The sequence below is a fragment of the Panicum virgatum genome, chromosome 6N (genome assembly GCF_016808335.1).
Source record: "Panicum virgatum strain AP13 chromosome 6N, P.virgatum_v5, whole genome shotgun sequence".
Classification (NCBI taxonomy): domain Eukaryota; kingdom Viridiplantae; phylum Streptophyta; class Magnoliopsida; order Poales; family Poaceae; genus Panicum; species Panicum virgatum.
In genome coordinates this window covers 37,189,448-37,214,948 of record NC_053150.1, presented here as the reverse complement: position 1 = coordinate 37,214,948, position 25,501 = coordinate 37,189,448, and the positions used below count along the sequence as shown (strand labels likewise).

At 44.5% G+C, this 25,501-nt stretch overlaps 1 protein-coding gene across 1 annotated transcript; it reads right to left on the bottom strand.

The window, feature by feature from the left end:
* Positions 1-2,510: 2,510 nt before the first annotated feature.
* Positions 2,511-3,934, bottom strand: LOC120678636. Its single transcript, XM_039959886.1, has 3 exons — positions 3,335-3,934; positions 3,069-3,235; positions 2,511-2,997 (listed from the first exon to the last, which is right to left on the bottom strand). The coding sequence occupies exons 1-3, from the start codon at positions 3,597-3,599 to the stop codon at positions 2,806-2,808; spliced, it is 624 nt and encodes a 207-aa protein (XP_039815820.1). The 5' UTR covers positions 3,600-3,934; the 3' UTR covers positions 2,511-2,805.
* Between the last annotated feature and the right edge of the window lie 21,567 nt (positions 3,935-25,501).

Genomic DNA, 25,501 nt, shown 5'->3' with positions numbered 1-25,501 from the left:
GAAATTGAGAGCAAATAAGTATACCCATTGACGAAACTCCTTAAAAGAAAGTAAATCTATATATTCTATATAGATGGCACCCACTAACTATTTCTCTCTTCATGCAAAGTGTCCACGTCATTCTCCACTAAGTGTCCCACTAACTTTCAACTACCTTATTAATTACAAAAAATGTCCATGTCATCTCTACAATATGCAATACTTTTAATCTTTAATTAATTAACTAAAGTAAAGTCATATACATACGCTATTTTTTCATCACATATTCTTCTATAACGTGATCAAATATTCTATTGGTGTTTCTTCTATTAGCTTATCGATTTTTACGAGATTCAATAAAAAAAAATGTCCATATCATCTCTACTATGTGCAATACTTTTAATCTTTAATCTATTAACGTAAAGTCATAGACATACTCTATTTTTGCAATACTTTTAATCTTTAATGTAAAGTCATATACATAGTCTATTTTTTGAGCACCTATTCTTCTATAATGTGATCAAATATTCTATTGATGTTTATTCTATTAGTTTATCAATTTCTGCTGGGTCCTGATAAAAAATAATATGCAAGTAAAATTCATATAATCTATATAGCCTATATAGATGACACCTACTAAAGTCATTAATTCTATTTCTCTTAACATGTAAGTTATCCGCATCATATAGGAACCCATTATATCAAATGACACATCACTGTCCACCGATTTTTTTTTGAATGTTGCCATGCAAGCATCTTAATTTTTCTACTTTCAAATTTCACGTTAAAATTTTATTTAAGAAATTCCGCAGCAACGCGTGGGGTATTACCTAGTACATTGATATGCGCACGCCTTGTGCTGCTTCTAGTTGGTGGCGGATCCAGGAATTGAAGGTAGAGGGCTTAATTATCCCCCTTTTTTTTTCTTCCAGCCTACCTTTTCCTCTTCATCTCTCTTTTTTCTTTTCCTCTCCTTCCTTCCTCACTCAAATTTCTATGAAATTCTTAGGGGTAGGGGGCTTTAGACTTCAGCCCCCACGCTGGCTCCGCTGCTGTCCTTGCATAAGCATATAGAACGCCTTTTCCCCGACCGCGACGTTGAACTGTGCCGGCCGGACTGCGAGTTGTTTGTCTAGAGCAGTTGGGGAGCTGGAGTACGTGACGCTACGTGCAGTGTATCAGCTAACCAATGCAAGGAGCACCTCAGCATTTGTGTATATATATAATAACTAATCTATATCGCTGCTCAATCAACAAACCAAACATGCTGCGTGCAGGAGCGGCGGCAGCAGCGTACGTGCACGGTGCGTACCAAGTCAAGCCGCTGCCGGTGGGCGGTGGCGGCCGTGCACCCGCCAATTGGCCGCTACTGCATGCGTGCTGTGGATGGCCGTGCACCTTCCCCAGCAATAGAGTAGTCTATCCAATCAATATCCATCGACAAATAAATTAAAACTCGTGCTGCAAAAGGATCGGAAGAATATTTCAACGTACTCTACACACGCCTCGTGCCGCCGCCCCAGTTTATACGCATATACACATGGCTAGCTTATATTCCCGACCGCGACGTACGTTGGAGCGCGCCGGCCGGCGGACTGCGGTCGAGTACTCGAGTTGCTTGTTTGGAGCAGTTGGGAGCCGGACGTGCAGTTTATATATTGGGTCAGATATGATCGCCAGTGAGCGAGCCATTATTATTTGTACATACATATACTAGCTATATGCGTGCATTTTCTGAAGAGTGGGCAGCAGGCAGCACAGCCACCGTGCACCCGCCATTTGGCCTCTACTGTGCCCATTGTCCACAATGTTCCGTACGGCGCGCCCAGCGTCGATCTGCAATACAGTCCGCTTTGCAGACGAACAGTGTTGTTGCCAAGAGCTGGTAGTTCCACCCAGCTGTTGCGAGATGCAAAGGCAACTTGAGCAGCTCGGTTTCCGAAGAAATGGGAAGGGGTAGCAGGAAATGGGAAGGCATCTTTCATCAGATGTCGGGAGGGTTTTTCGGACACTAATTAAAAAACTAATTTCAGAACTCACTTGAAAACCGCGAGATGAATCTTTTGAGGACTTTGACCGCATCATTAGCACATGTGGGTTACTGTAGCACTTATGTATAATCATGCATTAATTTTTGGTAACTAATAAACGGGCTCTGAGTACTCCTAGTTCCTTTTTCGCTTCAGCTGTGGCTATGAAGAGCAGAAAAGCGAGAGGAAAAGCCGAGAGGATTTGGATCTTGTGGTTTGTATCTGAGTGCTGTACTGGCGGCCTGCTCCCCGTGATCTCCCCGTACCACCCCAGGTATCCCACGCCTTTTCCCGGTCGTTGCTAGCTTCTGCTGCTGCACCAGCCGGACCTTTGCTTTGCTGGCCTGGCCACGCGCCCACGCCGGAGAAAGCCGGGCTAGGGAGGCTTTCCGGACGCACCATTACACGTCCGATTCCTGCTGCGCGCCCTTTGCCTTACCGCCCCGTTCCCCTGGCCTTTTCGCATCACGCGAACGCGCGCACGCACACACCAGGCCGGGGCCGTGGCGAATTGGCGATGGCGTGGCCTTTTGGCGCACCCATCATCGCTCTGCTCGCTCGTCATGATGGTGCGCAGCACGCACCTGAGCGATCGGCGACACCATCAGCAGGGAGCACGGGCAACTCGGCGATCGCACGCCGCCTGCTGCCGCGGCACCGGGCTGGGCTGAGGCCTCCCTCCATGCGAGAGGGAGACGAAGACGAGAGAGAGCATTGTGCTGTGATCTCGAGACAAGCAAGCATGCTCCTGCTGCCGTCGCCCAATGTACACTGCATCTACAATTCGAAACTCTTTCTACACTGCTGCTACTCCGGTGCCGCTCGCCGCTCGCCGCGGCCGGGGAGCAGCCGGGCTCGGCGCGCGTCGCGTCAGCTCGCCGCTCGCCGACTCGGAGATGCTCTGCAGCGACGGCCGCCAGTGCCGCCCCCTCGCCCCGCCGCCGCCGCCGCGGTGCTGCCGGTCCGCCTTCTCTGCCCGCTTCCGTTCCTGCACGAGCACCGCGGCGGGTCAGCGATTCATCATCGGAGTCCGGAACCCGCAGTTCGCTCGCTCAGAACGCGAGCGCCGGACAGGGGACGAGCGAGCCGCGTGCGAGCGCTCACCTGGTCGGCGGCGGCGGCGGGCCCCGGCTGCGGCGACGGGCGCCGGTCGTCGGGCGCCGCCGCCGCCTCCCCGCACCGCCGCGCCTTGTCCTGCCGCCGGGCCTGGATCGCCTTCGCCACCTCTGCGCGCGCGACAGCCGACAGCATCAGTGGGGGAACGGATGAGCTCGTCTCCTCCGGAGCGGAGGAATCGGGCCACGAAGCGGAGGGCAGGCACGCACCTTGTGAGGTGACGAGGCGGTAGACCTGGCCCAGCAGCAGCGCGTCCTCGGGCTTGAGGAGCTTCACCTTGGTGACCCTGGCTCCTCCTCCCCCGCCGCCGCGGGGATCGGTCTTGGAGACGCGGAGGACGACGAGCGCGACGTAGTGCCCGGGGTTGCCGCGCATCACCTCGCCCGCCGTGGCCGGCCCGTGCAGCCGCTCCACCTTGCCGCCGGGGTGCTGGATCACCACGGCTGCCGCCTCCGCCGCCTGGCAGTTGCCCATCCCCTGCAACCGGCAGCGGCCGCAGAAACCAGCTCGGTCCAGTCGCTGCGCGCGATTGGCGGTGGAGTCGCCGACTCGCCGCGGGCGCCGCTCGCGCTGGGAGTGGGAGGGACTCGGGCTCTCTGGCAACGAACGACGGGGCCGTGGGGAGGGGGCGCTCGGCTTATATGGGCGGACGGCGACGGCGACAGGGGAGAGGGATGAAGGCGATTAGCGGTAGATTAATGAGCATCTGCACGTAATCCTTGGCGCGTTGCGATGTGATTAGAGGACGGGGTCAACGTGCTAGGCTTGTTTAGGAGATGGAGTTGTGCTCTCTGCACAGGTGCAAAATGGCAGAGGCCGGGATGTAACAATGGCATGAGTGACTTCGCCGCACGAGCACCATTTGTCGTGAACGCAAGGGGCTGAAACCGTCAGCGGCCGCCCCTCACTGTAAGTGTCAACCATCTCTCCTTTTTTTCGTGATAGGGCCCATGTAAGAATGGATATACATAGCTCAACATCCGAATTATTCGATTCGTATCAGTTTAAAATGCTAATATGGATATCCGTATTTTTATCCGATTTTAATATAAATTTCATATGGATGTATCCGAATCTATTTTTCAGAATTTATCCGAATCCATTTTTCAGAATTTTTCTATATCTGATTCCATATCTATATTCGAAATAAATGTAGAATAGCTGATCATATCCGTATCGGCAAAGAAAAAACAACTAGTGAAACCATCTTAAATTAATATTTATAGTTAATTACTCAATGATGGACATCATTTAAATTATTTAAAAAGCTAGATGACTAATAATGTTAATTCCAATATTATTAATGATATAAAAATTAAGTTTAACTATTTTAATATATCTATTTAATGATAAAACAATTTTATATGAGTCAAATTACTTATTTATTTAATTGTGAAATCTTTTTTATATATCTTAATTATTAATTATTTTGGTATAGTAATGCTATGAATAACCCAGTATCGAATACTGGTAATAATATCAGCAAAAGAACGTTCTCCCGTGCTTCCAGACATGCTGGACAAAACTGATGTTAGCTACATTTGAGCGTTCACCGCACAGAGGCGATCTCGAACAAGGGGCTAAGATCCTCGTTGACAACATGAATTCCTACGCAAGATACCGAATTGGATCCATAATTCATAGATGGGAAGTGATTAATCAAAGAAGCAGTAGGAATGGGTCAGTACAGTCAAGAGATGGGCAAAGCTGTCCAATTGAATGAAGCATACTGCATCTTTCGTTAAGTGAGATTCCAATTCCATCTGTTACGGCTAGGAAGCGGATGAGTGGCCGTATTCGACCACCTCTTTATCTTACGGTTAGTTCCTTGAGATTCGGGAAAGTGAGTCGGATAGTCTTGAAGAGATGTCTTGGAATGTTTGATGGTCGTGAAAGTACTGGCTTTCTCTCCCTCCTTTTCCTCCACTCTCCCGTTAACGAGGTCGAGTGCGGCGAACTCCCTATCCCTCTTTGTCTTTCCACTTCCCTCGTTCAGGAACAAACACTTGGTAAAATTCTTTTGAGTCCCGGCCCAATTTTATTTACTTGCATTTAAAATATTTTTATATATTTAATATAAAAGCTATGCATAGATAAACATGTTCTTTTTTATTGATTATCTTCTAATCTTTTACTCTCTACTTGTAACATGATTCCGATCTAATAAAAAATCATTAATAAAGTAAATTAGTACTCGCATTTGGTGCTATGTTTCAAATCGACAAGGTATCCAGATCTGAATCCGAATCCGAACTATCTGTTTTGTATTTGTATTTGAGAAGATCTGTATTTGCATTCGTATCCAAATTAAAATATGGTAAAAGGTAACATCTGGATTCGTTTTCATCCATATTCGATCCGAATCCATCCTTAACCCCGTGCAGTACCGGAGGTTCGTTCTCGATGTTGTTCGCAGAGGTGCTGGGCCTTTCTTTGTGGGTATGATGTTGTTTCTCAAGCTAGGAATACGACGCTTTTGTTGGAATCTAAGTTGTGATCGCCGCCAAACAGAAAGAAAAGGAGTTGAATGGATCGAAGGTTGAAGGGTGAAAAAAATACACGTGTTCCAGGGGAAAATCAACCTGTACGGTAAAAATAGGAGGAAGTATTTATTATACGCTCGACCTCTGTTACATGATTCCAAAAATAGCCTCACCTGTCCACTGTACTTAGAGAATATTCTGAACATACGGTCATTTTTCTAGGTTGGAAGTATACAAATTGCTTACATATATGATCACTTTTCACTCGTGAATCCGAAAGTGTCGTCCAACTTTGGTCCTCATTCGTTACGTGACCTTGACCTTCGGGAGGATCGCCAAAAACTTTCGTTAACCTTCGGCGGACTTGACGCTCCTCTTTCTTTACGCGGTTGACGGAGTTCCTAGAGGGCACCATTGCGTTCCTTTTTTTTTTTTTGAGGTAACACCATTGCGTTCCTTTGATCACTAGCGCTTCTCGCTCTGCAGGCGAAGACATGGAACCAGTTTTCAAGGAGTTTTATTAGTGACCGAAGGCTGCTTCGCCACCTTCAGTAGTTCCAGCCAGGAGGTGGCAATCCCCAACACAAGGCATACATAAGGGCAGTCCCAATCCATGGTATCCATAGATAGTGTCTATATTATCACATCAGCAAGACACTAGTGTTAGAAACTGCAGTCTCCAATGCAGAGTTTCTTCGCTTGTATCAAAAATAAATTTTATACTCTCTCTCCCTACCTGTCGTCCTCTCCCTCTCTCTCCTCTCAGTCGTTTCCTCTCATGGTTCCCTCTCTTCTCCGTCTTCTGTAATTCCATCTCTGTCAAATCAAAGCTCTGAATCTACCTCTGCAGCAACAACTCTTGTTTTCTCCAAATCCAATTCACTGAGCAAGCAATCGATGGAGGGCAAGCGCTCCTATCTGCTCGGGATGCAAGAAGTTGCAGCTCAATCGATGTTACCAATCGTCTCTGAACACTCAACCTGGAGGCGGCCCCTCTTCCCAGTCAAGTCGGGTGCTCTGTTGGCGGCAAGCCGGCCGGCGCAACGACGAGGCTTGTGGGTGGGTAGTGGCTGCGGGGCTCACGGCGGGAAGCTCGAGCATGGCGGATGGTTGCAGCTTGGCAAGCGAGCGCAGGCGGCAACGCGGCTAGCACCGGCCATGGCGCAGGGTAGCAGATTGGGGATGGATTTGTCCGATTGTAGCTCAGTAGCTGGCGAGCAGAGAGATTGAAGAAGGAAGAGATTGGGGAAAAGGAAACTGTGAGATAGATAGATAGAGGGAGGCGGACCTTGGCAACACACCTTGGCGACAAGAGGATTCGCACGCCAAAGATTTGTGGTTCCATAGCTCACGCGGAAGAAGCTGGTGCACGGGATGGGCATGGCGGCGACGCAGTGGATCGAGAGGTCAAGGAAAATCGGGGACGAAGAAACGACGAGTCAGTCCAACGCTAATTTTACCCATTTCTAGCGTATTGGTCCACGCGCCGATCCGGTTTCGTGCATGAGACCCAGTTTCCTAAGTTTTCATTCTCTCACCTCTTTAATTTTCATGCCATTTAATTTCCATGCCACATCAGATTTTTGCTTAATTGTCACTCTAATTAATTCTATGGACACCAGCTAAGATGGAGGGTTGGGACTGCCCTAAGGCCGCTTTCCAAGAGTTGGAAAGTAGAACCATAGGATTTATTCTGATTTCAATTTGTGGAAAGTGAAACTCAAATCAATGTAATATGATTGTCTCCTTTTAGTCTACATATTCTCGTGCTTTTTTTCTTTGGTTTGTCATGAGAATTTCCATTTCTATTTAAACTAGGAAGACCACCCGCGCATTTGCGCGGCTAGATATTACTATTTATAACATTACTTTTTCTAATTGTTTCTATTTATTACTCGTGCGGCTAGATATAAGTATCTATTAGGTTACAACTTTTTTTAAATTTTGGCTCTCATAAAGCAATATGTTTTTAGGAAAATCAAGATGTGTTAAAGTGTTTTGATGAGTCATTTGTCTCCATATAATAATTAGATTTATTTTTCATATTCCCTCAAGTTTTGAGATTGTTCTTTGTTTTAACGTTGATTACAAAATAATTTTGAGGTTTTAAGTGTGGATATATTAATATATAGGTAAATTATTTTACTTGTAATTGTATAAAAGTTTACCTTTTATAGTTTTTGATATTTTTAGATAAAAGTCGTACTCAAAATTATGTTTTGAGAACCAATAATTGTATTTTTCTCAAACTCCCTCTAGGTTTGAATTAGATATCATTTTGAGATAGTTGTAAGTTTGTTTTTTTAATGTCAATTTAAAATTTTTTAGTTTCATTAAAGTGCTGTTGTAGTAATCAAAGTTATGAGGATTGTGTCAATGCCAAAATGTTTTTTTTACTTGTAGGCAGTATTACCACTACTCCAATCACCCTCTTCTTCTCCTCCTCCGCATGGCCACCCCTGTATCCGTGTGCGTTCCGGTGTCTCCTCGCTCTCGCCCCCTCTGCCTTCCAGCTCCAGCTCCACCCCCACCCCCATCACCTTCTTCCCAGTGCCACCTGCGCTGCCGGCGCCCTCCGCACCTGCTTGGATTAATACTTTCTGTTATGTTATTGTACTTTGGATTTGTATCTTTTCATTAAGGTTCTATTTTAATTAGGGAAATAGTTAATTATATGATTTAAACTTGTATACTGTTGGTACATACAATCGAGGTGAAGATAAGTTGTGTTGTAACAATAAAAAAAATATGAGTTCTGATGTGCATACCTCGGACTGACCCAATGGAACTTAATTGAATATTTGGTAATAATCTACGCCTTGTTGTCCAGCCTTTTGAGATCTTCCTTAAACAACATAATATGTATGAGTTAGTACTAACTATTATGGAGTAGTAGCTCATGATAGTTTATAGTAATCACTCAGCAAATATCCTTTGCCCTGCAACTGAAAAGACAGCATAAGCAAAGCTACCATGCATGGGTTATTCAGGGTAGGTAGAGGCAGATGCTGCCGGAGCGACGAAAATGTATCAGATTAGTCTGAATTTTCAATGTTGTGAGCATGAGGTGTTCATGAAAAGATAATGTCTTCATTAGATCCAAGAAAGACAAATGCATGATAAACACTGAAAAGTGCTGGTCATTTGATCCAACGTGCTTACCTTTGAGGCTTTGACTGTATCTGTTGTAACTCCCTGGTCATGGCTTTTGGAGTTTTGAATATTGAACTTATTTATGCTGCAATAATTAGCATAGCTGGCTAGGGGCCAACACTCAACTTCCTTTGCGAGTGGAGATGCTTCAGGGAGCTGCATGACGTGCGCATGCGTTTAATCGTTGATCGATGCCTTTGAAGCCTGAAAAATGCAACGCCTCCTTGATCCGATCCTGTGCTAGTGTAACACCCAGATATTTTTCCTTCTTGTGGGACCCGGCTGTCATTTCCTCCTTTCTCCTCCTCACATCGACCAGAGACGAGCGGAGCTCGTCCGCTCGCTCTGCCGTCGCCCCCTTCCTTTGATCCCCCTCCTTCGGCCCCCGTTCGTCGATTCCTTCCACGAGCACCTTCCTTCCCTTGTCCTCCACCTCCCCCGCACCTTCCCAAGCCTCACTCGAGCCTTCCCCGGCCAGAATCGGCCCTCCATCGCCGGCCGCCATGGGAGCACCGCCGGAGCTCCGCCCCTTTCCTCCGCCCAAATCGACCGCACAATTGGATTCGTGGTGAGCTCCTCCACCTTCCCCACCCCTTTCCCTGGCCTTTTCTCCGTTGCTCCGTGCACCGCACGCGCCGCCGTTCACCACGAACACGTAAGGTTGGCTGCTGCTTAGGTATACCCGGAGACTCCGGGTATAAGCCCGGATACTCCGGATTTGGAACACTCCGGGGAAAACTCCGGGTATAAGCTCGGATACTCCGGACTTGGGGGTCCGGACACTCCAGATAATGGCCCGAATATTCCAGATATATATCCTGTGTTGCACTATATTGAGTATGTTCATCACTAGGATGTATTTATGGTCTAATTTAGTTAATTCATTTTGCTAGTAGCAAAGTTAAAGGGTGAGGGCCCTTTTGTTCATTTGACGTAAACTTGTAGATTGCCTAACAAATCAAGGAAAAATCCTAAAAATACAAAACTAGCTTTGTTAGATTAGTTACGTCTATATCTACATGAAAAAATTTGTTTATTCTTGTGAATTGTCCTCTACATGGGAAAATTGTTTATTCTTGTGAATTGTTCTTTTTGACCCTTGTTAGAAGTTAAATGGTGTTTAGACTTATTTAAGTTGTTTATGCCAATCTATTTGTCTGAAAATTGTAAAATTTAGGCAGTAGTTTGATTTAGGCATGTGTAGTCTACCGTAAAAGTTTCATGTTTAGAAAACATAGTTTGAGGTGTTAGTTGATTCATCCATGTGTTAGTATATTTAGAAGTTAAGGGATAGTTTACAATTAAGAAGAGTCATGTTAAATTAAATTAGAAAACTATACCAGTGTTTTAGGACTTGACGGGAGTTTAATTTTCGACTGGCTGGTCTGACCGGTCGGGTAACCGATCTGACCGGTAGTATAGCCAATATTAGTATAGGACCGGTCTGACCGGTCTGGGACACCGGTCTGACCGGTAGTAGTAGTACAGAAACTCCGGGCATATATTCGGAGTCTCCGAATGCATAGGTTGTAGTGTTTTAATTTTTGAGTTGTCCTGCTTAGGCGTACCTAGATAGTTTTAATAATAATAATTAATTTCTTATATAAAAAGTAATGTTTAATATGAATTGTTCCTAAACTAGCTTTGTTTCCAAATCAACTAAGAGATCTTTTAAAATAATCTTTTAGGGTTGATTAACTATTTTAGCTTCTATGTGTATATATAAATCATATACTGCAACCTCGATCCTCACCATGCAGCACCATATTTCTTGTGCATTAATTGGCATTCCATATGCATTCATATAGTAACCGTGGTGAGAACATCGTCCACGAATGGATCGTGAAGCCCAGGATCGGCGAAGCAAGATTGAGAAGGTATTCGTGAAGACCCGGCCCAAGGCCCAGTTGAGCCTAGTCCTGAGCAGCAGCAGCCCGAAGGCAAGCCCCGGTGCACAACCTATTAATTTAAATTATGACACCTATATATATTTCTATTACTTGTGCATTACGTATAGGAATTGGTTGAAACCCTAGTTGCATGATCCCTAGGTTTCCTTGAGTTTATACTAGTATGTTAGGACAATAGTAATGCTATGCTTAAGAGTTCTCGGTAGAAATCGAGTGACTTCTTGTCACTCGCGAGATATAGGATGTGTAGAAGTCGAGTAATTTCTGGTTAGTCGCGAGATATGATATTTATTTATATTTTGACACATGAGTTGTTGAAATGGATATAGAATGCATGGAAATTTGAGACCGGATGGGAATTGATGATGATGTATAGGTAGGGCAGCAGGACAGGGTTCCTGGGTGTCTTAGTCCCGTCTGAGTCGGTTAAGGACCGTACCATTGTTGGCCCTGCTAATCATGTTTGAACTGTACTAACCGCATGCCGGAGTAGGAGGTAGTCGAAACCGGTAAGCCTAGTATTGCCTCGCTTCGAAAGTACAGAACTTCATCACCACCCTTAGGGCGAGTCGAGTAGTCGTGGAGAAACGGGATGCATATGTTTACTTTTGGTGGTCTCTCGTTGAGCTCGAGTGACTATATGTAGGTGGGGCGGTTCTGTAGTTCGAGGTGGGAAGTGAAAGGGTTGGTGTGTGTGGTCCAACAGGGCATACACGTGCCGTGTTGGTTAGGTACACCTTGCAAGGTTAAATCGAATCGATTCGCCGTCAGTCGCTCTCGGATATGAGCACCTTGATCACTGCGTCGCATCGTAGTATCATGATGGGATGATATATATATATATATATATATATATATATATATATATATATATATATATATGATGAACACATTGAATCATAATTGATTGCACCACTATGTTTGCTATAGTTGATTTATGCAAATATTAGATTATAGTTAATTTATATAGAACCTGGAGCTAAAATATTGAAATTAAGGAATTACTTTAGTCGCTTTTTCTACAAAATAAACCACCAGCTAAAAGCCTTGCATGTCTACGTATGTGGGCTAAGTTATACCCACGGGTCGGGTAAGTCTTGCTGAGTATTAGTTGCTCAGGGTTTGTTGTTTACCCTATTTCAGGTATAGGAGCTAGCTAGGGTTCACATCGGTGGGCTCGATGTGGTGCCTTGTCTTCACGTCTCGGTAGTTCTCGACTTATTTAGTTTGTTTTATTTATTCTCCAATAAAAATGCTCTGTAAGTTAGATTCTCTTCCGCTACTATCTTTTCTTTTGTAAATTTTAAATTTAAAGCTGTTTTGTAAAAGTCTTAATATCATTTACTATTTTTGTAAGATTCTATCAGCAATGTTGGTACCGTCTGCGCTCGCCGTCATGCGAGACTACTGGTGTGTTTCGCTCGGCCTGCGGGTTGAAAGCAGCCTGTCAAGTTACACTTAATTAAGCTAATGCGCCTGATGCATTCAGATGATGACGGTTACGCTTAATTAAGCGTTTTAACTCGGCGTGTCTGTCACAGCTAGCCACTTGCGCTCACGGTTAATTGTTGCGTTATCCTAATGATACTCTCTCTCTCATGATCTCATGATGTCATCCCTGCACCAATCTTGATTGATGTTGGAGAATCTAGCTACCAGCAGTGATCTAGTACAGGTTTCCGGCTATTTGCTGAAACTCTGCTTCCGCGTTGTTTGTAGCACGGAACCTAATCAGATATCACCTTCCAGTTCTTCGTCCTCTAGAGAGAGCTCGAGAGAATTGGCCGATTCCATCATCGGCGGTTCGTCATCACGCTAGCTTCTTCAGAGCTTATTCGCATCTGGTGGCCACTACGTCAGCTTCCCGGAGTCCTTGAGGGTGATGGTTTGCTCCTCTTAAGCCTGAGCTGGCTACCCGTTACAACTTCCACAGCTGCAAATTTGATATGATGCGATCACCGGCCGGACCCACTGACAATGGCGACGGTGTCTCTCTGTGTGACCCGTGGGAACCCGGCCTTGGAAGCTCTTCCTACCGTTATGATCCGCTTGCTTTGTATCATGATTCATGATTACCTAGTGTTTGATAGATTCTATTCCAACATGGTAAAGTACTCATTTATTTCCATGTTTGATGTTTTGTTATATCCCCTGCAGCCCTCCTGGCCAATTTAAATACACGACATGATCTATCTCGCTATATATCTAATACATATGATATTCTATTTTGATCCATTCAAATATACAGTATCTCCTGGAGACCCGGTGAACTCAAACATGTACATGATCTATCTCGCTATATCTATATATAGGATATTATGTCATGACTCCGTTAAAATATACATGATAATCTATGTTGCCATTATATCACAAATCATTCTCAAACATACCCATAAAAACCAAAAGTTGTTATTTTTTCTAATTTCTCTGATTAACATGGTAATTTCTGGGCCTTGAGAGAGATCATGGAGATTCCTTTTGTTGTCCAAATACTAAGATCTTGCCTGATTAAGTTTTACTACTATTTTTCATATAAATATTTTTATTTTCCTTATAGTCTGATTGAATAATTGTTTATTATTTAATTTTCTAATTAATAGTATGTGTTTCTAATTTGTACATAGATGAATGATATTTTAGATTAAATTTTCATAATGGCCCTTGGATTTATTTTTATTTGGGCGTAAGATATTTTACATTAATCATTATCGGAACGTGGTGGGGTAATTTCTATTTTTTCGATTAATATGAGTAACTTATAAGCTCTGAGAGTGAAGGTGGAGATCATCTGCACAACTATTTTGATGTTGTAGCTTGCCCCCACTCCACCAAACTATTGTTCTTGCGATGTTTTTTGACCTGTAGGCCAGCATGTCGCGCTTGGTGTAATGGTGTGTGGAATATAGATTGAGTCCACGACCCACCAACATGATGTTGCTCCGTGGATGCTGATGAACTCAGCGCTTAGACTTTAGAAGTATGCTCATCTCCATGACAGCAGGTTCTCGATCTGTTAATGCTCCTTAAGTCCATTTGCGACAATAGGTGCATTGACATATACAGCAGTGCTGCGGTGGAAGGTCGAGACTTTTGAGGCCGTGCTTCTACTGCACATCTATGTGCTTGGTATTTAGATGATGAACTCATGATTCTTGCTGAGGTTGGAGAGTCATCATCATCACAATGGATACCCATGGCAGAGGCTTTAATTTCATTGCTGCTCCTCATCATCCTCTGGCGTCGCCTCATGAATCAACATATTCCTCCTTGACATGGGCGTTGGAGCTCTCATGGCATTTCCTTTGGGATTTTTTTCCTCTTTTAAGACGCTGCAACACTAAATATATCGCATCATTCTATTTCTTATCTCTTCCTCTGTATTTGGTACTCATAGCTCATAGCATATACCAAAGTTGTTATGTTTTGGATTTAAGTATTTATTTAATGGCAATGGTGTGTTATATTTATTTATGTGTAAGGGTAGCTCGTAGCATACCAAAGCTGTTATGTTTTGAATTTAATTATTTATTTAATCGCAAAGGTGGGTTATATTTATTTTTATTTAAGGATATTTTGGTCTAATATTTAATGTAATGGCAGTGGTGGGTAATTTTATTTTTCTTTTGTTTCTCTGATTAACATGGTATTTTTTAGACCTTGAGAGCGAACGTGGAGGCTCCATTTGTTGGCTAAATAATCAGATAAGATAATAGATTGAATTCTACATATAGTCTAAATCATTTGCACCAAATTTTATAAGCTTAATTTATTTTTTAGATCAAATTTAGGCCCAAATGTTTCATTTGGGTCTAAATTTTAGACCTTCTCTGCAATTTATTCCACCCGAAGAAGCACTGCAGCACACAGCAATCCGTGATCCTCTAACGTCCTTTCCTCTCCACCTAACAGCATAGCAACTGCCGCTGCAGACAACAGCTTACAGCAGCACATGCTCTCGATCTTCCTCAGCTCTGAGCTTATAATGCTTCCTCTTGCATCCAATCTCGCTTCCTCCTCTGTTTTTGCTTGCAACAGCTCACCCCTCCACCTCCCTACGCCCTCGATCTGTCTTCGTTCTGTGCAAGCAAGAGCAGATCAATGAGCTGTAGCAAAGCAAGAGCAGCTAGCTCCCCTCTCCTCCGAATTCCAAGCAGAAGATTTTGATTTGCTTTCCAAATCAGCACTATCAGTGCCGCCTCCTCTCCTATATCCAATAAGTGCTAACACCTTTGCTATCCCAATCAGCCAGCTCTTCCATCTCCTCTTCACTGCATAGCTGTTCCACGTCCAACAGGCCATCCCCTCTACCGTCTGTATGTCTCCTTCCCAATCTAACCAAGAGCGGCCGTGCCGGCTGTTGCCATCAGTGGCCGTGGCACGGCGCGGCTGGGACCGGGTCAATGGGTGATGGACTGAACAGGATATGAAACTAAAATCAATGCGTCTTTCCCTGCCCAGCCGGAATTTTGCAAGCTTCCTCCGCCACCGTGGCGGCGCTCCGCCACGAGCGTTGCGGGCTCCTCTGTCGCGGGCAGTGTGTGTGGGAGCCGCGGGCTCCGGCGGCGCCGGCGTGCGGGCACTTGGCCGGGTGCTCCGAGCGGGAGCTGCGAGCTCCGCCACCGGTGTGCTGAGTGGAGCCGCGCGTGGACGTGACCTGCGTGCTCCGCCGCCGCTAGCGTGTGGGCGCTACGGCGTGGGGAATCTCCAGCACCGAGCCGCATCTCCGTCGCTGAATCAAAATTCCACCGGGGCTGGCTCGCGTTCGTGTGTGTTGTGACGGGGAAGAGGATTTGAGTAATACAAAATAATGGATAGATCGATATTTATAAATAGAAATATATTTTAGTGGCACTGGTGGGTAATTTATAAACATGTATATGTGTATTTCTGGTTAATTTTTTTTGTAATAGTAGTGGTGTGTAATTTTAATTTTTTTCTCTCCAATTAACGTGGGAATTTCTAGGCCTTAAAAACTAACGTGGTGGCTCCGTGGTGGCTCCGTTTGTTGGCCAAATAATAAGATAATAGATTCAGATTCTCTAATAGTTTTAGTGCACGATCTTGTTGCATTACTAATTCCCTTAGGTGTGGAAATTAAACGGTTTCCTGTTGAGATTCCTCCGCTTCCCCTTTCTCCCAAGCTTGCTCATCAAATGGAGATAACCGACCGACAAAGATACTACAGCTTTTCCATTTCTTGTGCTACCTTTTTCATGGAAAAAGGAATGCCTGCTTCAAATTGTATTAGCCGTGCTTGGCAGGACGTAGCGAGATTCCATTTGCAGCGGCGAGGTGTCGAGACGTGCCTGTCATACTGGTGACTGACGTGATGACGTGGCAGCGTCAGCACACCCGGGCCCCACAGGCACGTGACCACGATTCCAGAAGCTCGGGCTCATGTCATCACTTGCTGGCACGCCGCACACACCTAGGGATTCACAGTCATGTGGCGGTTCATGATGTCACCAATTAGCAGCATGGGGTTAAGCATGCCGTCAGTGATGATAAAAAGGCCCTAATTACACATGACGACCCAAAAGGTTTTTTTTTTTGCTTATGGCACAGCGAAGATCATCATTGTCACTACCATCATCGTCCTTGATCCATGGGCTCTTTTCTGGTGGTTTGACTAAATTTAGCTACGAATCAGCGAGTAATTTGAACGGCGCCCCGATGATTAGCCATGATTGTTCCAAGAAAAAAAAAAGAGGTGATCCAATATTTGTGAAGCTGAAAAGCTACATGCTTGCTCGCCTCAAGCTTGTTGGTAGTTTAGTATATTGTTGAAGGGACTCCTGCTTCTCTCCACATACTGTACCTTCGTAGTACTCCCTCTGTCCCTCAGGTGAGATGAGTTTCCATTGGAAAGTCCCGTCAATCTTTTGAAACTCCGACTATCAATAGTTTTCAAAATATTTAGCGCGTAACTGAAAAAATATTCATAAAATACATTTATAACTTTAAAATTTTATTGGAATTGATGGATAAATATATTCAAAATGCAGTGGCCAATGATGCACATCATTTTTGAGTGCAGGGATAGTAGTTTAACAGCAAGAGAGGTTTGTGCGCTGGTCCAAGCAAGCAAGGACATGCAGGTTGCTTTGGTGTTTTCATGTGAGGTTGGGCGGTCAACAAGTGCACTTTTGGGCGTGCACTAGCACTAGCACTAGCACTACCACATGACTTTTGAATGCATAGCCATCGATGGAGTTCATCGCATCACTAGCTTAATCGTATCTATAATAATATCATCTTTTTAACACGTAATTAAGCCTTGCAGTGAGCCCAAAACTACTAGCTAGTACATTTAGAAACGTGACGATGCGGAACACGTGGCTTCTACCAATCACCACAGCAAGTGTGCATGCAGAGAACAGATAATGAGCACGCTGCACACTTAAGAAAAACTCCTAAAATAAATGGAATAAAAGGGCCTTTCTTTTAAAAAAAACATATATTCCCTAGTTATTCTTATTCATCAAGAGCGTGAATATCTGCCTCCACAAACAACAAACCGGGAGTTGCTGACCATTTTTTTCCGGTGACTTTGCACACTGCTAGAAAATCTAACATTAGTACCGGTCAGCAAGCCCTCTTTAGTACTAGGCGGCTGACCGGTACCGCTTGGCCGGTACTAAATATCACACCATTTAGTACAGGCCAAAACGACCGGTACTAAAGGAAACATTTACGCCCAAAAATTAAATGAAAAAAGTGTTGAGCAGCTAGGAGGCCCCCGCACACGTGCATCGTCACAAGTCACGCGAATTTCGCGCATAATATGCGCGTGCACGGTCCGTGGGAATCGAACTCACGACCTCTAGCCTCGCGCGAGCGTTCCTTACCATCCCATCTATGCATCACTTGTGACTGTGTTGGAGATGCATTCTTTTTGAAGTAACCCCTAGAGGACCGTTTAGTACCGGGCCAAGCCACCGGCCGGTACTAAATGTTGCATTTGTTACCGATCGGTACTAAATGGACGCATCATTTTTGTACCTGCCGGTAACACCGACCGGTACTAAAATGCGACATTTAGTACCGGTCGGTGGCTTGGCCCGGTACTAAAATGGTTTTGGGAGCTTTCAAATTTAAACCCGGTACTAAAGTGGCATCGAGACAACTTTAGTACCTGACCAAAGCATGACCGGTACTATCTACTGGGGACGAATGAGCCATTTTCTTGTAGTGGCACTTGCAATTGGTGATCTTTTTTTACATGACATATATACGATTCCATCCAGCTTCTATGCGCTTTCACGTGATGAAGCTTCCTCCAATGTTTTTCTCGTCGATAATTTCAAAATGGACTTTTTAAGGCAACACTACTGTCATGGAGCACGTGAAGTAACGGCATCCGATAGTTACGCGCATACACACACTTACACTTTTCATGGTGCTCATGGGACAAATTCCCTTCACACCGACCGAAATTCTCGTGGAACCCAAGGAGAAGAAGCCATCAGAAACGTTGCCGCAAAACAGGATTTATGTTATCGCTCCATTCTTCCCAAATGGATATAAAAATAAAAATAATTTTGCATGTGCTAGTCGTTCAACCCGCTCACAATATATGTTATCTATCTAAGCGTACGGCTAGCTTTTTGAATATATACTGGCTTGTCATCTAGCTAGCCAGCAGTGATTTTCTCTCACACCTAATTAACATTAGTCAGAAAAAAGTACTTTTCTCTGACAACAAATCAACACCAACTATCAGCAATCAGCACCAACTACTAGCTACAGCCAACTGAACAGAGTCATAGCTTCATTGCGAATGTATAGCGATTGGTTTGGATCCATCAACTAATTGGCAGGCAGCTAAAGTTCTTCTAGCTACCTAAATAGCAAATATCCAATTAACTGGTAAAAAAATCTAGCGCGCGCGAATCTTATTGCAAAGTCTCTCGAGAAACTTAAAAAATTAGCGGCGGTTTGCAACGACGATCGCGTGCATCGAACACCACCACTACCGAAATGAGCTCGAATAGACTAGCGTATCTCTGTCAAAGTGTCAAGGCGTGTCCCTGGGGATCGGATCAAGTCGCCGCCTCCAGCAGTGGCAGTTCCTCTCTGGGAGTTGCGTGCATGGGCTCTCTCCCACGCAGCCGGCCGGATCGGATCAAATCAAATCCGGGCAGCAGGCATGTGCCGGACCTTGCTCGTTCCGGGCATTGGGCATCGCCGTCGGTCTTTGCATTGCAGTCACCGATGATGCAACCCAGAAATAACCGGACCAAAACCGAGATCGGAAAAAAAAATCGATTCCTGTTTGGTTGCAGAAACCATAAAACCGAAATAACCAAAGAAAATAAAATTGGTTCATACTCTAGGTTAACCGAATTACATAGATATTGCATTTTGCAAGAATATATTTAGTTTATATGTGATGTGTCAAATATCAATTGCTATGTATTTCTCTTAGTATATCATTATTGTTCCCTTATAAATTATTATCTATTATCTTATTATTTGGCCAACAAATGGAGAAATTCCCACATTAATCAGAGAAAATAAAAAAAATAAAAATTAACCACCACTGCCATTACGATAAAAATTAGCCTAAAATACCCCTATGCCTAATTAAAAATCACCCACCAATGCCATTATGAAAAATTAAACATAAAATACAATTTTGCTATGTCTCAGTTACAAATCTATATTATTAATAAACACTAAATCTATATTATAAAATAAAAATAAGAATAATTATATGCATAATATTATTAAAGCTCAACAAATCAAATTGTTGTTATAGGTAGATCATATTTGAATTGTTTTAACCAACAATAAGACATAATTTACGGTAATGAACATAGTGATGTATGGTAAAAAATAATATAATTTTTAAGTAAGGATACAAGGACATGCAAATTTTTTAATTTTCAATACTAGCTGCGCAAATGCGCAGGCTATACGCCTAATTCTCTAAAATAGAGGAAGTATTGTCTAAATTTGCTATAGAATATGTATGCTTTTCTTATTATTTTATTAGCTTCTCCTAAATTTTTTTGGTTAGTTCGGTTAAAACCACAACTGAACCAAGATAACCTAGAACGGAAATCTTCGTTTCCTGAAATTTTTTCAACCGATAGTTTTTTATTTCTTAGAAATCGAATTTCTTAAAAAATCAATCGAACTAAAGAACCAAATACCCAGTGGCGAAACGGGGGTGGACAAAAAAAAAAGAAAATACTAATGCATACTAAATAATTAGTTGTTAAAAGTAGATCAAATTTCTGTAGAAAATCAATGCAAATTAAAAGAAAAATTAGTTTTCTTTAACAGAATAGACTATTTTGTTATCAAATTTTTAGTCGAAGAATAACTTCATCCCTAAACTTTCAAAATAACTATTTCAACCCTCAACCTTTTTCTTACGGCTTAATTTAGTCCGTCATTCTACGTGTCGTGCCACGTTCTGGGATGCCATGTCAGCATCTAAAGGGTACCTATTTTTTAGCAATAATATATATTGGTTCACATATACTTATAGATAACACAATAAAATTTTAACTTGTGCCTACAAAAAAAATGTATACGTGTATATAAATAAATTCGGATGAACTCCCTTAAAAATTGTAAATTATTTAGTTTCATCAAGGTGAAACTTTTATAGTGATCACATTTATAGAAATATTGATTTTTATGAACTATAACTGACTAGATGTGACAACGCGTGCCAAAACATAGCATGCCACATAGGATAAGATTAAATTGAATTGGATAGAGAAGTTTGAGGACTGAAATGAACATTTTGAAAGTTTGGGGACGAAGTTGAGTTTCGGCTGAAAATTTTTGTTAGAATTAAATATTCCATTTAATTATTCACCACCTTTAAATTTTCGCTCCAGTTCCGCCACTGCAAATTCCCACCCTGACCCCTGCCTGCCACATTGAGGCCGCTGTGCTTTAGTTTATGATGATGGCGTGCTGTCCGGTAACCTCCGCGCGTGATCACTGTTTTTAATCTAGTTTAGTTTACTGCAGGCTGCTGGAGTATTTAAGTGTGGAGTGGAAAGTGGTGCAGGGCAGAGGATCTGCATCGTTGAGTGTTAATTATGCTCGCGTTTTCACGTGGGAGGGCCGTCACTATTTTGACAGTGTTCTGCACTGCATCGAGATGCATAAGGTTAGTTTAATTATCCGGAATTATATGAAGATAGTACTGCTTCTGAATTCATTGTTGGTCATTTTAGTCACTTTTTAACTGTTGGAGTATAAGCCATTCTTCGACACATGGAGCATTTATTTGCTCGCGAATTTTTTAAATTTGTGAGGGCAGAAAAAAATCCCCATCAACTGTGGTGGTGATTAGCGAATCATGAACGTGTGCTTTAAATGCTTATGCAAGAGATATGAGAATGGAGTGATAGGGCTAGAATGCTAGATGCCCCCACTCGCAGCAGGGAAATGTAGGAAGGTTCAGAAAATGAATATATGTTCTTTCCTCAAAACTCTAGGAATGGGAGATCGACCTTAATTTGCATGGAAACATCTTTTTTTGTTCTAAAAGCTTCTTTTAAAGATTTGAACTCATGACCTAATATAAATATGTTCTCCAAATCTAAAATTGACCACACACTAGCAATTGCCTCACCACACGTGGCGCGGAAAACAAAAGCGAATTATACATTCAATTAGCACTAATCAAACTATGTAAGGAACATGGCTTCATTAGGCCATTATTTGTGATTTTAGTGATTGTGTGACAAGATAATCAATGGGACTAACAAATTTGTGAAATCATATTTGTAGAATTTTTAGATCCCATGGATGAAATCCAATGTGTCCAAAATTCGCCGTAGAAATATGTCCAATTCACCATCGAGACGCCAAACCATATTGAAAAAGTAGAGATATAATATTTTGAGGTGTCCAAATGACCGTCGCGTCGAGTTAGACAAATGGATGCAGAAATAGTAGCACCGGTTTAACAGATGACCATGCACCGGTCTAACCGATGGTCACCGAATAAACCGACGCATAGGCATCGGTGCATTGGACAGGGCGCATGAAGACTAAGTTAGGAAATCATAGTGGCACCGGTTGAAACAGTCAAGAAATAGGCGTCGGTGCATTCACCATACTATTGACCAGAGAGCATGTCAAGTGCACAGGAACCAGGTCTTCAGCACCGGTTAAACGGACGGTGCATCGGAGCCAGGCGTCGGTGCAATGACGTCAGCGCTACAGGAAACTGAGAAGAAAAAGATCAGCACCGGTTGAACCGACGTAGCGTCGGTGCAATGCACCGGTTTAACCAGTGACTACTACGTCAGCCGATAGAAGCGCAACGGCTAGTTTGAAGCTGTGTGTGACCGGTTGAACCGACGGTACCCATCGGTTTAACCGGTGCCCTCGCAAGAAAAAGGGTAACGGCTCCAAACGGCTAGTTCAACTTGGAGGCTATATACAAGGGTTCCCTCGTCCATTTGAAACTTGTTGGAGTTACTAGAAGTCCCACACACATCCAAGAACATCTCCAAGTCATCCAAGAGCTTAGGGATCATACCTTTAGTCCTTAGCACATCTTTGAGAGTGTTAGTGCTAGGATAGCTCTTTAGTGAGTGAGATAGCAAGGTGTTGTGCCTTCTGAGCTGGTTCTAGATTGAACCAAAAAAAGATCTTGGTGCGCCGACCCCTTGGAGCCTTGTTGGCTCGTCGGTAATGTCAACGACCCTCCGACTTGGTGTGGAGCGGCGTCGACAACTTTGTGCGGGGGACGTAGAGACCCCACCTTTTTTGGTGAAGCTCCTTAGTGGAAAGCGGGAAAAAAGTGACCGTGATTGTGTTCACGGAAGAGACTTGATTGTCGTGAAGCGATACTCTTTGTGAGTGCTTAGACAACGTGGATATAGGTGTTTGTGTCTTTATGGCTAACTGAACCACGGGATAAATCCTCGTGTCAAAGAGTTTGCTTCCTCTCATCCCTCCTATAAGCTTTTGCATTTACTTATTGCAATCTTTATGTACCTTTACTTTCATAGAGTAGTATCTTGATAGGATTGGCTATATGTTGCTAAACTCTTTTGGGATAGAAGTTTCACAATAGAAGAACTGTAGTTACACATTTAGATAGCTCGTTTTAGTTTAAGTTTTGTGCAAACTAGTTGTAGCTATAGGTTAAGGTTTTAAAATGTCTAATTTACGCCCTCTCTTAGGCTAGAGCACCCGATCACTTTCAAACTAGCAGCTGCCTTGTGGTTAGTAGTGTGATGCCATTTACTCTCACAATTAGCCCCCAACAGTCCAACACACAACTTGGTATGCCATTGCCGCTATCGCCTGCATTCTTTCATTCACACTCAGTGTCCCAATGGCTTGGGCATGTCTACTTGCACACTTGGAAAGGGATGCAAGAGATGGAACCGGAGGAGAATTTGCGTGCTAGCCACAAATCCCATAGGCCTGTCAACGTCTCCTCCTCGTGCCCATGTACTTGACGCGAATCTCAGGAACATTTGCAGTCGACGACAGGGTTTCCAGTAGCAAGATTCTCACTCCTTGTAGGGCAGCAGATAGACATCGTAGAGCTTAACGGGGAGCCATGCGTTGGCCCTGAGTCGATCGCTAACGAGAGTCCTAAGTCCTAAAGCGACGCCGACTGATCAGAAAGGTGATCGAGGACAATCAAACAGACACTAACGCGATAGCTAGGAGAACAATTCTGTTTGTTAGAAAAGAGGTTGGGAATGATTGGGGCTTATCGCGATTTGTTGGCCTCCTTTAGTGAAAGCAAACTGGATTTCTTGTCACGATTTTCCTGACAGTGACAGGGCTCCAATCGTCCGCGGGATAGCCATGCTAGATCATTGAGCTGATCCTACTAGATTAGTCTTTTCACAAACTTTGTAGGTGACAGCTCCACGCGCTCTGACAGTTTTGGATTTGCTGATGAAAAACTTCTGCAAAAAAATGGAAAAAAAAGTGAGGTACAACCAACAACTTTGGTGGTTTTGGATTTGTTTCTGAAGATGGAAACCCCCAACCACTGCACAGAGGTCGAGTAAAAAAAAGCCAGGATCTATTAGACAACAGGCAGCAATGCGATGAACCTGATGGCCGCCGCAGACAGTCCATGACCATGCTCTGCAGGGATGTTTCAGTTTCACACTGGCATAGAGCCCATCCGCATCCGGCCGATTAAAAATGCTCTCAGCTCTGAAGTCTGAACTACTCCGAGCTCTGAAGACGGCTACGCAGCAGTCAGCAGCCGGGAGAATCTTCGTCGTGCTCGGTCGGTCCGGTCGGCCTCTGTCCCAGCTCCCATGCGAGGACACGGATCCCGGCCGGGCGTCCACGGCCTCGTGTCGTGCCCAGCTGAGAGGGAGGCAGGCCGGGGACAGGACGGCATGGCAGCGGGTTGGGGCCGGAGGGACGGCCGGGATCCGGCGAGCACGAGCTGGAAGTGTTGCGCCCAAGCAAGGATCTCGGGCCGGCCAATTCGTACCTTATCTGGTTGACGAATCCGATTAGTTTACTTGGGGTTTCAACAGAGTTGGCACTTTGTAGGGCGACCCTCCTCTGCACCTGCAGGACTCTGGGTGGGTGTGGAGCGGGATACCATTGCTGCGTGTTTGCGAGCGTCTTCGTCTTCGTCCTTTGAGCGCATGTGCCACGCTGGAAACGGAACGTGCTTACTGTGCTGGTGGGGATCGGGTGGGGTTTTTGGAACGGAACGGAGAATGGAATAAGGGAGGAAGGGAGGGGAGGGGAGGGGAGGGGACCCCTGCCAGGGCACGCTTGCCACTGTTCCCCTGTCCCTGCGTATCCACGTGTTCCTGGAGCTGCCCCGAAAGTGCCTAAACCTATATCAAATTCAAATCTGATCTGTTTTTGCTCCAAAACAATGTGTGGGTGGAGAGTGCTTCCGGAACGGATGAACACTACAACAGTGAAGAAAGAGCGCACCAGTCGAAGTGAACAACTCCAAGCCAGAAACGAGGCTTCGCACAGTAAGTTGGATTCTCTCTCTGTATTCAATGTGTCCCATCAATGTACAGGGGTCGGGTATTTATAGATGACGGTTCACCTACCACCCTCCGTTATTACACCGTAATGCCCCCTAACAACTATATTCCCGGAATATTCCCGGGGTACAACCATATTTTTACATCATTTGGTAAATTACATCCGAGCCTTTTCTGCCCATTGGGCCCCCTTCGCGGCTTTCGAAGCACTTACTCTCCGACGCCTTCTCTTCAGGTCTTCGAGTTCGCAGTCGGCGCCCTGGTCTTCGCCCTAGTCGCCCTGGTCTTCGCCTCTCTTCGCTTCTCTACGTCTTCGCCTGTGGCGAACCGATCTTCGCCGTAGGCGCCTCGGTCTTCGTCACTCTTCGCTTCTCTTCGTCTTCGCCTGTGGCAAACCGGTCTTCGTCGTAGGCGCCTCGGTCTTCGTCACTCTTCGCCTCTCTTCGTCTTTGCCTGTGGCGAATCGGTTTTCACCGTAGGCGCCTCGGTCTTCGCCCGAAGCTTGAAGCCCTTTGACTGCTCGGCTTGCCGAGCCGGGAGGAGACCTTGTCGTTGCATTCAAATTGCGCGCGGCCTTCGGTCGATGGCCGAAGGTGGCACCCCCAACAGTAGCCCCTCGGAGTCGTTGCCCATCCTTGGAGGGGCGACGACTTCGACTTCTTCTCCCATAGCGCCACCCTTCGGGCCTCGACCGATCGCTTCGCGGTCCGTCGAGGCCTGAGTCTTTTCAGTTCACCTGCTAAGCAACGGACCAGACATCGAGGCGTATTAGTAAATGCATTAAAGAGTTAATCAAAATTAATTTAACTTTTTTGTTCGACGCGTCGCACGAGGCTTCCGGTGCGAAAATCCGA

What these genes read in the sequence shown, in the direction of transcription:
- LOC120678636 (XM_039959886.1), bottom strand. Translation starts at nt 3,599, where the DNA reads ATGGGCAACTGCCAGGCGGCGGAGGCGGCAGCCGTGGTGATCCAGCAC. An exon ending in CCGCCTCGTCACCTCACAAG is followed by an intron (nt 3,236 to 3,334) that starts GTGCGTGCCTGC and finishes TCGCGCGCGCAG; the next exon opens with AGGTGGCGAAGGCGATCCAG. An exon ending in GTCCCCTGTCCGGCGCTCGC is followed by an intron (nt 2,998 to 3,068) that starts GTTCTGAGCGAG and finishes GTGCTCGTGCAG; the next exon opens with GAACGGAAGCGGGCAGAGAA.